Below are 12,738 nucleotides of genomic sequence, written 5' to 3' on the forward strand. Positions count from 1 at the left end.
ATATAAACAGATATATATATTGACTTGGTGCTTCCCCTTGACTGTTTCAAAGCAAATCCAGGAATCAGGATAATCCCATATGTATGCAGCTAACACCTAAGTTTTACATTTTTTCTTACTGTTGCTAAAGATGACCTAAGGTTTACATTTTTGCTTATTGTTGCTAAAGATGAATTACTGTCATCAATTTGATGGCATTGGTGCAACTGAAAATGGTAGATTTTCAGTTTCATTTTTGCAAAATAGAGCCTCACATAATTTTCTCGGTAATTGCTCAGTCCATGTGGAAAGGGCGACTGCATGTGTCTGGTAATGAATTAGGGAAAGCTCAAGAGGCTTGTACCACCATCAAAAGTGTTTAAAACAGTCAATCATTTTTCCTCAACAGTCTAGGAAAAGTACATTATTTTAACAGGTTAATAATTCAATAGATATACAAATCACCCAACTTCTCAAACATGTCAGAGAATTCTGCCTTATCATCCAAATTCCAAAACAATAGAAGCGTAATATCGCTTTGAAAACGGATTTGTCAGCCTCTTTTCCTATTCCGTAATGTCCAGAAAGAAGGGAAAAGAAATGTATGTTCTCAGTGTGAGATTTTACCAAGCTACTTGGAACAATACCGCCAAAACCAGTTCTGGCCCTTCACAAACACCACCTAAGAGAAGCGGATTAGTCGTGAGTGTCCTCAGATGACTCTTCTACCATCTGCATGGTCAAATCCGGAGATACCTGACTATGATACTGTTGCACAACCAGAACTGATGCTGTTGTCGGAAAATCTGGTGAAATCAACAAACTTCCCACGGGACCCAGTTCCGGGCACTCGCTCCTCCCATTTAATGCTAGTGCTAGTTCACCATCAGGATTACGACCAACCAAAAACAGATTGCAGCGACTGAACTCACGGACTACATCGATGGTTTCTGTGGCATTTCTGATAGTTCTCTCTTCATACTTGGAGTGGTGTGTTGATATTTTATCCTTGAAGTCAGCAAGGAACTCCTCATCTGCTGAACATAATTTGGTGCCAGAATTGGCATCCGTGTCAACTCTGACAATTTCCCCTGCAGCTTCAGGTTCCACTAAGAAGCGAACAACTTTTAAATAGATACCTGGATGCTCAGCCATGCGAGCCCCATAAGTGAGGGCTTCACGATCATCACAACCCCCAAAGAAGAGGACTGTGATCATATAAGAAACATTACTGGCACGTATATGAGTATTTCCACCAAGTCCACGGTCAACAAGTATTCCAACTGAACATGGTGCGTGTTCAAGAACTCTGTGGTTAACCCAGCGGAAGTCACTTCGAGTTGTCTCGAACGAGCCATCTAATCTCTGGTGCTTATGGAAAGGTAGAATTATGATTGCTGCCCTCTTCCTATCAGCAGTAGTGCAAATGTCTTCATGCATGTCAGAGAACGAAGAGATTGATGTCATTGGTCGAACAGACACCTGGCTCAATTGTCGGAAAGCTTCAAAAGCCACCACAACACAATTAGAATCTGATTTTTGGCTCTTATTCCAAAAGGGTAGCCCATTCCTTCTTGCCTTCTGTACCATCAGTAGAGCTGAAGACCTCTCAGAGAGTTCCATGAGGTGCAGTGCGTATACAGAAAGTCCTTCAGGCCTCCCAACCCCTCGTGAGGCCTCAAGGAGATTTAACGTCGATGGGATGTTTCTAGAACTATGAAAACAGGCTAAAACTCTAAGCTGAGTATTATAATTTTTTCGTTCGATTGTTCTGTGCTTGTAATCAGCTCTACGTGCCCTTTTTGCTGGCTTGTACACAGCCATCACAAGAGGGGTGGTCATGAAGGTTGTGAAGAGAGCCATCAGAACCATGATAGCGAATGTCTGATCATTCAGCACCTACAGATGCAATAAGGTAAAACACACTGGATCACTTAAAAAAATGATCATGAACTACGACTTCAAAATTAAGATTATGATCTCAAACAAATACCAGTAAGACAAGCATTACCTTTCTATCTTTACCAATGTTGAGGACAATTAGTTCCACCAAGCCTTTACTGTTCATTAGAAATCCCAATGCCAGAGCCTCGCTCAGAGGCATTTTGCAAAGAAGGGAAACTACAACAGTGCCAAATATCTTTCCGAAACAGGCTGTAAATATGATCAGAACCAGGAGACCCCATGATTGAAGACCGTGGATTGTGGCTACATTAGTCTTCAATCCACTTGAAACAAAGTACAAAGGAAGGAGGAGGCCAGATACGAGATCCTCAACTTTTTCCACAAGTGCACCCGCAAATGGCCCTTCCTTTGGGATGAGAACCCCAACCACAAATGCACCAAACATAGCATGAATTCCAATAGCATCAGTTATAAACCCGGCTGCTAGTACTGTGGCTAATGTCGCACATACGTACATCTCTCCCACTGGCTCACCTTCATGACAACGATGGGCCATCCACTTGAAAATTGGTGGGACAACGAGAATTGAACAAATGACAAAAACACAACCACAGAGGAAGACCCACAATGAGACAAGGGGAGAGAGGTTATTTCCAGATAGAGCAATGCCAAGAGCAAGTAGAATCCATGCAGCTACATCATTGACTGCTGCAGCTGACATGGCCAATCTCCCAACTTCAGTGGTTAGAAGTTTCAGCTCAGCCAATATTCGGGCTAAGACGGGGAAGGCAGTTATGGAAAGGGCTACACCCATAAATACAAGAAATGCGATCCCATTTACACCTTTTGCAATGGTTGCTCGTAGGATAAACGATGAACCAATTCCTAATGCAAAAGGAACGGTAATTCCAGCGATGGCAATAACAAGGGCCCTTTTTCCAGTCTGACGCAGGCTTTTAGGGTCTAATTCTAGACCTGTGAGGAATAAAAAGAACAGAAGACCAAGGTTTGCCAAAGTATCTAAAACTGTAATGCTTTTGGGTGGAAAAATTGCCTGCAAATAGCTCTTATTTCGGCCTAGAACAGATGGCCCAAGTAATATTCCTCCCTGCCAAATCAGCAACACAAGGTAAACTATTTAGCAACATAAAATAAATGATGGTGTCTACTGCCATCTACAGCAAGTACTATGAAATAAATAAATAATTGTAAAGTTAATGGAAATCGTGTCAGAATTCTCAAGTGATGAAAAATTCTTCCATTAGATCACCACCTAAATCAAAATTTCAATAAGTTGTTTTTCTTTCTTTTAAGGATGCCTGCGGAATTTCGAATGCAAAACACAATTGCAGGATTACAACCAACCAAGGGGCTCAACAACACACATAAAAAGCATACAAAAAGAAAAAAAAATATATATATATATATATATATATACACACACACACACACACACACAAACAGAAATCAAAAACTAGATAGACAGATTTTTCCAAGCCCATAGAATAGCAAAGGAAAAGGATCAAAATTGATGAACCTAAGGATAAATACACAAACACCAATAAAATATCAACAAAAATTAATTTTCACAGGAAAAACAAACATCTATTATCAAATAATAGAAGTGCAAAGAAGTAGAATGGCAATTAATACAGTTCAGAAATCCGAGTAAATCATTGTAGAAAATGAGGATAATTCCACCATCATCATTACAATGTAGTGATAAGGTTATGGAGTACAGCCTAAGTGCCAACACTAAGGCAGAGATAAAAACTAGTGTAAAGTAACGAAATGAAACAAGACATGCATCACAAAACATCATCATTGCTTTATGCCGTTATGATCTTTGGGATCCCATTGACCAACTAAAATGGTCCGGATTAGTTGCCAACTAGTACTAGTGATAGATTGCAATATGTTAACTTCATCTGATTAGAACTGTCATTACATTAACAACCTGAGAAAGATGGAAAGAAAGGAGAAAAAGAGAAATGATCTGTAAAAAAATGAGAATACTTGATACAGCCTCATCATTTTTTTAGCATTTTTGACAAAGAATGTTAAGAACAAAAATAAAAAATAAAGGAAGTACCACTACTCTCTTCTGTTCTTGTATTCCCTACAGAAGATGAGTTGGGAGTAAACCAAGTATACCACAACCAGCAAGTTTGGATGAGTTCTAATAATTTGAAAATTTTATCCTTTTTCCATAACATTCTCAAACGTTTTTCCACTGTCCAACTTCCAAGAAATTAGCTACAAATCAAATATTAACAATGTGAATCAAACTGATTTTTTAGTAAACACAACATACCAATGACCAATGACCAATCAAGTCCTGGTAGCTGAGTTAATGGGTCACTTGACCATTTTGACTTTAATTAGCTAAATGAAATCTAATTTCAAAAAGAAGCAAAGAACAAATGGGAAAAACATTAAACAACACAAGAATTCACATCTGATTAACAAATATCATAATACACAAAGTAAACCAAGCAATCTGTTGAATTTATAAGCATAATTGAAGAAGAAAGGAACTTACAATAATCTCTGCAATCACCCGAGGCTGCCTTAGTGGCCTCAGCAGAACAGCAAGACCTCGTGTGACTACAACCACTAGACATATCTGTAAAATGGCAAGAGGTAGTGCAAAATCAAGAGGATTATCCCCCTGAAATATCCCATTAGATGTAGGCTTCATTGGAGATGGACATGTATGTCCCACAGTACCATTGGCAGCCATTGCCTGAAAAACAACAAATTGGACTCATAAATTCCAGAAATTCAATAACAAAAGAGTAAACAATATGAGAAACACCATACAGATCAACAAACCCGATGAAAAAAAAAAAAAAAACTCACTTCAGTTTCTTAGATTCTTTTCTAATATTATTAAATGCACACCTAAGGTAAGAGTACTGAAACCACAGAGCATGTGGACACTATTCATGCAGCAAGTTGGAAAAAAGTCAAACTCACCACCTAATAAACTTGTGCCAGCAACATCTAACAAACACGTATTGGGACCATGGTGACCCACCTGATAAACTTGTGCCAGCAATATCTAACAAACGCGTATTGGGACCGTAGTTTGCAGTATCGGTCACGGTCGCGATACACCCTGACAAAGTCAGTATAAATTGGTCAATATGGATAACGTATGGGACGTTAAATAAAGTCTCATGGATTTGAAAAAGGATCCCATATCAATCTTAAAAAAGGGTCGCGTATTGGACAATAGGCAAACCATAATTGGGAGTTTGGGAGCAATACCGACATCACGTACTAAATAAAATCAACCCATATCCCATTACTTTTTCTTTTTTCTCTCTTGTCAAACAGAATTAGTACTGTTTTTGTTTTACTAGGTGATGAAGAATTGAATGAAATAGACCAATGCAGATCCATTGCATTTGATGCGACTGTACATATATTTCGATTGTACTATTGGCAAAGATAACATGCCAAAGAATTATGTATAGCACCAAAAAAATATCAATAATAATAAAATAAAATAAAAATAAAAGCCTTGTGGGTTTAGGGTTTAGCATATTTTCAAGAAAGTGGCCTCCCTTAGACAAATAATAATAATAACGAAAAAGAAAACGAAAACGAAAACGAAAAAGAAAACGAAAACGAAAACGAAAAAGAAAACGAAAACGACAACTGTACACCTCCGTGGAACAATGAGAAAAATAGGAAAACAGATATAGCGTATAAAATTGTTGATTAGATAGCTTCAAATGCAAAAATCAATTTCTTTTATTCAATAGATAAATAAATTCACTCAACCCACTTGAAAAAAGTTTGATGTTAATCAACAATTGAATATGCATACGATAATGGGCAGATACCCATCCAACAGCGTCCAACCAAAAATATTAAAAATACAGTTGACATTGAACAAGAGGCATCAAGAGGCATTTATCACAAGGACAAACCACACACATAAACAAATTCAAACACACACATGTATGATTACCTGATTATCTGAAGTCGATCGAACTCGTAGGTTCGGTTAGAAACTACTCTTCTTGATGGGTATCTAGCAATCGTCGAACAGCATCGAAACCAGAGCTGTGAGAGTGTGGAATTGTGTTTCCTTAACATCTTAATAGAACCCAAAACAACAACGTCAACGGGAAAAGGACTTTCCGTGATTGGTAGTTGATAGAGTCGTAAGAGAACAGGACTAGTCTAATTCGATTAAAATTCCTTTTTTATTTCTTTTCAAAACGCAAGTGATTAATTAGGGTATATAATGGGTGAATTTAATGTATTATGTTTTAATTCCTTATATAATTTATAGTGTCCATTTAATTATAAGAAATATTTATATATGTATGTGATAGTGATTCATACATGAATATAAATAGTAATCTTAAATTGTTCATAATCGGTAATTATGGATGTACTCATTATTAACTAAGATTTGGACTGGATCCGCATTAGGTTGAGATATATTACGAAAGCCGTCGTATGCAATTGCTCTCTATCGCTGTCAGGTCATTTGACTCTCAAGCATGAGAGAGGTATAGACTCTTTTATTAATTAATAATTACTTTGATTTGTTCGGCAGATACTTTGGGATCCTTAGACCGACACTTTGGATAGTTATTGTGACGACTCTAGATTTTTCAACCCAGTGTGTCCTGTGATGACTCGAAGCGGATCCAAAATGCGGAAGCAAAACAAAACCAAGTCCTTAGAGATGTACATCATCCCTAAGACACAAGAATGACCCTTCAAGGAATTTTGAGACTCAGCGGAAGCAAAACGAAAACAAAGGTATCAAAACCCTACTAAAAGAAGGACCAAGGGTATAGAGGAAGGAATTTGACTTCCAATAAGTCAAATGAAATCAAAAACATCCAAAAATATCATTTGGTAACTTCACATGAAGTTCCAAGGCCAAAGGAAAAGAAATCCCAAATGAACCCTATCCCGGTTCGAACCAAAATGACATCCTCTCACTAAAACAAGTATATCTTAAGCTAGAAGAAGAATCTGAATCGGAAATCGGTACCATTGGAAAGTTTACTTTGACGCGGTCAATTTAGACTTAAGAATGGACTAATTCGGAGTTAAAACGAAGAAGTTACATCAGTTCAAAGTTGGAAGACCAAAGCTGAACCTGCAAAATAGTTCTGCATGACTTGAACCGGTTCAACATGGGCAGTACGCCCATGCTGGACCAAAATGACATCTTGACCCGGTTCAACCTTCTTGAACCGGTTCAACTTGACCAGAGTTGAACTTAAACAGTAAAATTGCAGAAAAAATAGAAAAATGAGATTGGAGCACGGTTTTCGAGACCAAGATGACATTTTTTGGAAAAATGTCGTGAAGAAACTATCCCCGAAATCACATTTTCGATGTGACAGAGTCAAGACCGGAATTTATTTCCCAAAGGAAATTCCTAAAATGCCCTTAAGCCGAATTTTTCAACAAAAATGTGAAAGAGTCCATAGGAGGCTCAAAACACAAACGAAAGGGTTTTTCATGAAAACGATCATGCATGCAAACGTAAATAGTGATTTTGAGCGCGCAGGAATAGTTCGCGGCTCCCGGAAATGGTTGAGTCAAAATCCGACTCCCCCCCCCAACGGCCAAAAAGGAGAAAATTGACCTAAAATGGAAACTTTGAAGATCAAAATTAACAAATGACTTCAAATGATCGTTTGGCCCTTGGCCACACTTCATACACGATTAAAAAGACCCTATAAAAGAATGAAAATGGAATTCCCACACCCGATGCACCCATGGTGAAACAATAACTTGTGATTTTTCAATATTTTCATAATATTTCATGAAGTCAAAATTTACATTGGATACAAAATACATGTCATTGGCCTCCGGCCTCATCTTATATATGTCAAATACAATACAAAATGTGTACTTTCATTAAGTAGGCTCGGAGATGCTTCTCACTCCCTTAGTACGAACCCAGACCCAGCCTGAAAGTCAAAGCCTCTAATGTATAATTACATATATCGAATCGAAAATACACATTTTGACAATTACGACGACAAGTGGCATTTCAAGCTAACCTTTACAAGAATTAAAACCTTTAAGTCTACAACCATCCAAGCAATGATGAACACCACGCACCAAGTCTTCGTACCTGAACAAATCCCCTAGTAACTTCGGGGTGAGTAAACAAGTTTACTCGTAGAGAATGAGCATGCATAGACTCGATTTCTTTAAAGATTTTTACATTAACTTGAAACAATTCAAAAGGATCATGCCACCTAACGTCTATGTCAAAGGTGAAACTCAGAGAGCATCCTAAGCTACCTTAGATCATTTCTAGCATAATTCATAGCTCTCATGCAATTCAAACAATATAGAAGCATGTTATACAAAGCAACAAGATATAGATTCTCAAAGCCATCCACTTGAAATCTAAAATACGAAAACAACAAAGTGGGTCATGCCACCTAACGTCTATGTTCCAAATGAATCTATAGGTTAATTCCTAAGCTACATTTGAACATTTAAATCACAATTCATCATATCGATGCAATTTAACCAACATTAGAACTTCCAACACAACACATCAAGGACAAATTCTCAAAGTTAACATCTTGTAACTTAAAATGGGAAATCAAATAAGGAACAACAAGTTACAACATCATATAGTTATCAACTTGAAATGAAATGGGAAATCAAACAAGGAGGATGCTTGGAAGTCACGCCGGATCAGGCCGACACCATGGTTACTTTAGGGTTACTAGCCTATGGTTAACCTCCCTATGTGCGCATTAGACTGTAGAGGGACAATCCCCCGTACTAGAACCAAGCCCTAGCCGTAGTCAAATAACGACATCCCCAAGTTTCCAAAATCAACAAGTTATGCAACAACGTATATAAATCAACATGTATATACAAGATAATCAACTATCTACCATGCACAACTGAATATGAAAACACATACAATACATGCTTTAAGTCCACAACTACTATGACATGAAAGCTGTCAAATACAAGGTGTGCAACTCATTACACAAGGCAACAATATAATCTATAAAGAAAACATGCTCTCATGAATATAAATATAACCACAATGTTATCATATGCTCAAAACATAACCAAGTGAATATACAACAAGTCCAAGTCTACGATTTTAATATAGAAACAACTTCATGAGAGCATGTTTCTATATTCTATTTAAACAATTAGATAGATTTAATTACACAAAATAATTAAATTATCTAGATTTCAAATCAATTTCAAATAACCTCAAATTATTATATGTTAGACAACATAGCATGCTCATTACATATATCAAATCAAAAGGGCAAAATGAGCAAGACATCATCATGTTGAATTTAATTAATTTAAATTAATTAAATCTCTAATTTTCAAAAGTTGTTCAAATGATCCCAAATTAATATATACCAAGCACTAAGTCATGGTCATACCATATATCAAGTCTAAAATGGAATACAAGCAAAATACAATTTACTATAATTTAAATCAAATTAAATCAATTTAATCTCTAGATTTGAAAACTCATTTAAATGATTCCAAATAATTATAACAAAGATCAAGTCATGACCATGCCATATATCAAGTCTAAAGTTAGTTACAAGTAAGCCATTATAAATCATTAATTTCTCAAATTGATATTAAACATCCATACAACTTGTATTTCATATAAAAGCAAGTAAAATCACTTGGAAAAAATAAATTATAACACCCCCTACCTCACTAGAGAAGAGTCTCTCTAGAATCCAAGGCAAATTAATACAAAATGGCAAACCCTTCAAGGATTATGTAGAGGAAGATGAGGGGAACAAAAAGTGTTCCAAACTTCATAGTCTAAGGTCAGTGGAAGGCCCTGAAAATCAAGGTTAAAGCTTAAGGCTTTAAGCTTCTCTAATGGTGGCTAAGGTTTTCTTTACAAGAGAGGGAAGAGATAGAAATTAAGTGTGAAAGAATGTGAGTGGAGGAGTGGAGGAAATAGAAATCCTCCACTCACTATGTGGTCTTACACCAAGGTCACACACACAAGTCTTGGTCAATTGCATAAAAACCCTTCTTAACAACATAATTTCAAAGTGGCCCAAAAATAATTGCAAAAATAAATTGTGAGCTTACACTTGTCACAAATCAATTGCTCATTCTTAGACTTAATCTTAAGCCTACACTTGTCAACCATCCAAGCCAACAAGTGCACCAATTCTAAGCCAACAAGTGGGTGAATCTCCACCCTCCACATGTCATCATCCAAGGTATCAAAGTGTTTCCACACAAATGTCAACAAGTGGACCAATGAGAGCATGACACTTGTCACACTTTCTGAAAATTGCAAAAAGGTCATTTATGAAAATATCTTCCAAATTAAATTACAAAATAGTCCTCAAGATGAAAAATAATTACTTTACAGTAATTACACAAATGACCCCAAAAGAAAGAGAAATTCCAAAGAAGTGTGCATCCACACTCCTAAGGAAGAAAGTACACAACTAGTATGCTTCTCTACAAAAGTAAAAATGCATATAGCATGGAATTTAAATATCGTGGATGCATGCAAAAAAAGGAATCAAATCCGAACATGAAAAGTGAGGTTGTGCCAACAATGTGACAACCGAGAAAAAGACGAAAAGTGAATAGTGTCGAAAAGTGAAAACGCGGAAATGACTCGTCCTCAAAGGAAGTTGTCAATCAGAACAAAAGAGTCTTGGAAACCATTTCCAAGCACTCGAGACGACATTAAGTGACGAGAAATAGAACTTAGCAAAGGAAAAGACAACGGAAAAAAATTTATCCGTAAAATTTGAGGAAAAAGTAAAGGAAGGAAAATGATCGGGTCATTACAACCTTCCCACCTTAAAGGGATTTCGTCCCCGAAATCTAGCCCCAACAAAACAAAAGGCGAAACTAGGGTAACTATAGAGTACATCTCCGGGTGTCCCACGCAACAGGCTATAAAAGCAATACCAAAACTGAAAGACAATGTACAAACCAATGTCATGCGCACCCATATGTTCACGACAAGACAACCACTCAAAAGGAAAGTGATCACGCAGCCACACAACAAGTCAGAACACACACACAGAAACTAAGGTCAGACGAGGGAACGGAAGACAACAATCAAAAGTATCCCTCCTGAAGAACCATCGTAATCAACCAAAGACAACCACCAAAAGAGCTCTAAAATAACCACATATAAAATCAGGGTATAAAACAAAGACGACATGGCAGTACGAATAGCGTCCAGAACCCACCCACGACGTACTCAAATGTGTGGTAACAATGACAGTACCTAGCGCTTGCCCACACTTACTCGTCAGTAAGGTAGCATCGACGGCAACTAGCATTCGCCCATAACACACAACTTTGTACGGTAGCATGACAGTATAAGGCACTAATTCATAACCTGCCCCCACTAGGTCTACCCATGAAACCTCTCAATACAAATGACATCAATGTCGTAAATCATCATTACCAAAAGCAATCTGGTAACCCTGCATTCCGCAAGAGTTGAGACATGGTCCAAAGACGTCGATGTCCTGGCCATTCTCAAAATCCTAACGGCAATGTTACAGGTACCTTCCAGCTTAAGGTCTCAATCCTCAGTACAAAAAAAAAAAAACAACAACTTCAGTGTCTCCAAGCACTCCTATTAACAACATCAATCAAGAATCCAAAGCTCGAAAAGCAAATCAAAACTGCCAGGAATTAAAACAAACTTCACTATAAGACATTTCATCGAAAGTCCCACATATCTCCCTAAAACAGATCAACTATAAGACCAATCACTATGATCAAACATCAGATCCACATCCCTATCACTAATAACTAGTTCCTCGAAAAACAAGTCCACCACGTAGCACACACATTAAAATCCTAACAACTAAGGTCACAAAACAAGTCTCTCAAAATCGTGCTTGGCATCACCAAGCTAAATCAAAATTCCTCAATTTCCATCGATCCATAAATAACCATTGGAACTACAATTCCTCAAGACTATGCCTAGTCATAACTAGGACGAGAAAAACTCCACAAACAAGCCAAATCCAACGGCGATCCTCCAAAAACTTCTCCTAAGAGTCAACCACATCAAGGTCTCCAAAAATGAAACGAGTCTCCAAAAGGCATCCCTAAACAGTGTCAAACTCACACAATGAGTTAACTAAATCCTCAATCAAATGGACACAAGTCTCCATAAAATGATCTCACACTAATCAACTCACTCTGAGTACAGCAAACTCCGTCAACAACCACGACAAAACTCCCTAAGGGAAAACACGAAAGAAAGGAAACTACCAGTTCTAAGAAGGACAACACCACGATTCTGCCTCAAAAATGAAAGATAATAAGGTCAAAGACTTCACCCCTTACATGGAAGTACGTTGACCAAAATCAACCAAATCCTCACCAAGGACTCAAGACAACAATGGTTATCTTCACGGACCAGCCAATCCCAAAATTGTGCGCAATGTAACGGAGCGAAAAGACTCACTCCTTGTCAAGTCCCTTACTCGAACCAAGAAAGGAAGAGGAACCCTATTCTCCCACAAGTGTCAACATGACAAATATGAAAAAGGAACAAAAAGGGAGAACTAACATGGACGTCTTGCATATGACAAGGAATGCAACTACCAAGTTAATAAATCTACTCATATAGATAAAATCAAGGGTACATGCGGCACGTCTCCACGTAAACACAAAAGCATGTCACTAAAGCACAACAACAACATGGCATCTCTAAGCATATAAAGAAGGCATGCTAATACCACACAACAAGAAAGCAAATGTGGACACACTTCCACCTACTCATGCATCACAATATCATAAGTCATGCTACTAACATGGTAGTAAACGAAATTGCAGAAGATAAAAATG

At 37.5% G+C, this 12,738-nt stretch overlaps 1 protein-coding gene across 4 annotated transcripts; it reads right to left on the reverse strand.

The window, feature by feature from the left end:
- Positions 1-355: 355 nt before the first annotated feature.
- On the reverse strand, positions 356-6,008 carry LOC132298288 (cation/H(+) antiporter 18-like). Of its 4 annotated transcripts, none has more exons than XM_059794967.1 (4): positions 5,867-6,008; positions 4,427-4,630; positions 1,991-2,992; positions 356-1,878 (listed from the first exon to the last, which is right to left on the reverse strand). In XM_059794967.1, the coding sequence occupies exons 2-4, from the start codon at positions 4,625-4,627 to the stop codon at positions 676-678; spliced, it is 2,406 nt and encodes an 801-aa protein (XP_059650950.1). In that variant the 5' UTR covers positions 4,628-4,630; positions 5,867-6,008; the 3' UTR covers positions 356-675. The 4 variants fall into 4 exon arrangements, with proteins under 4 accessions (XP_059650950.1, XP_059650953.1, XP_059650952.1 ...); XM_059794970.1 differs by lacking the exon at positions 5,867-6,008 and adding an exon at positions 4,864-4,881; XM_059794969.1 differs by lacking the exon at positions 5,867-6,008 and adding an exon at positions 4,789-4,838.
- Positions 6,009-12,738: the final 6,730 nt, after the last annotated feature.

The sequence above is a fragment of the Cornus florida genome, unplaced genomic scaffold (genome assembly GCF_030987335.1).
Source record: "Cornus florida cultivar Cherokee Brave unplaced genomic scaffold, ASM3098733v1 CherokeeBrave_3.0.0_Hap2_Chr01, whole genome shotgun sequence".
Taxonomy (NCBI): Eukaryota; Viridiplantae; Streptophyta; class Magnoliopsida; order Cornales; family Cornaceae; genus Cornus; species Cornus florida.

Bases quoted from the DNA above. Each gene is read 5' to 3' on its own strand.
- LOC132298288 (XM_059794967.1), bottom strand. From the start codon at position 4,627: ATGGCTGCCAATGGTACTGTGGGACATACATGTCCATCTCCAATGAAG. The intron at 2,993-4,426 runs GTAAGTTCCTTT...CTGATTTGGCAG, and splicing joins GGGTGATTGCAGAGATTATT to GGAGGAATATTACTTGGGCC. The intron at 1,879-1,990 runs GTAATGCTTGTC...TTGCATCTGTAG, and splicing joins ACATTGGTAAAGATAGAAAG to GTGCTGAATGATCAGACATT.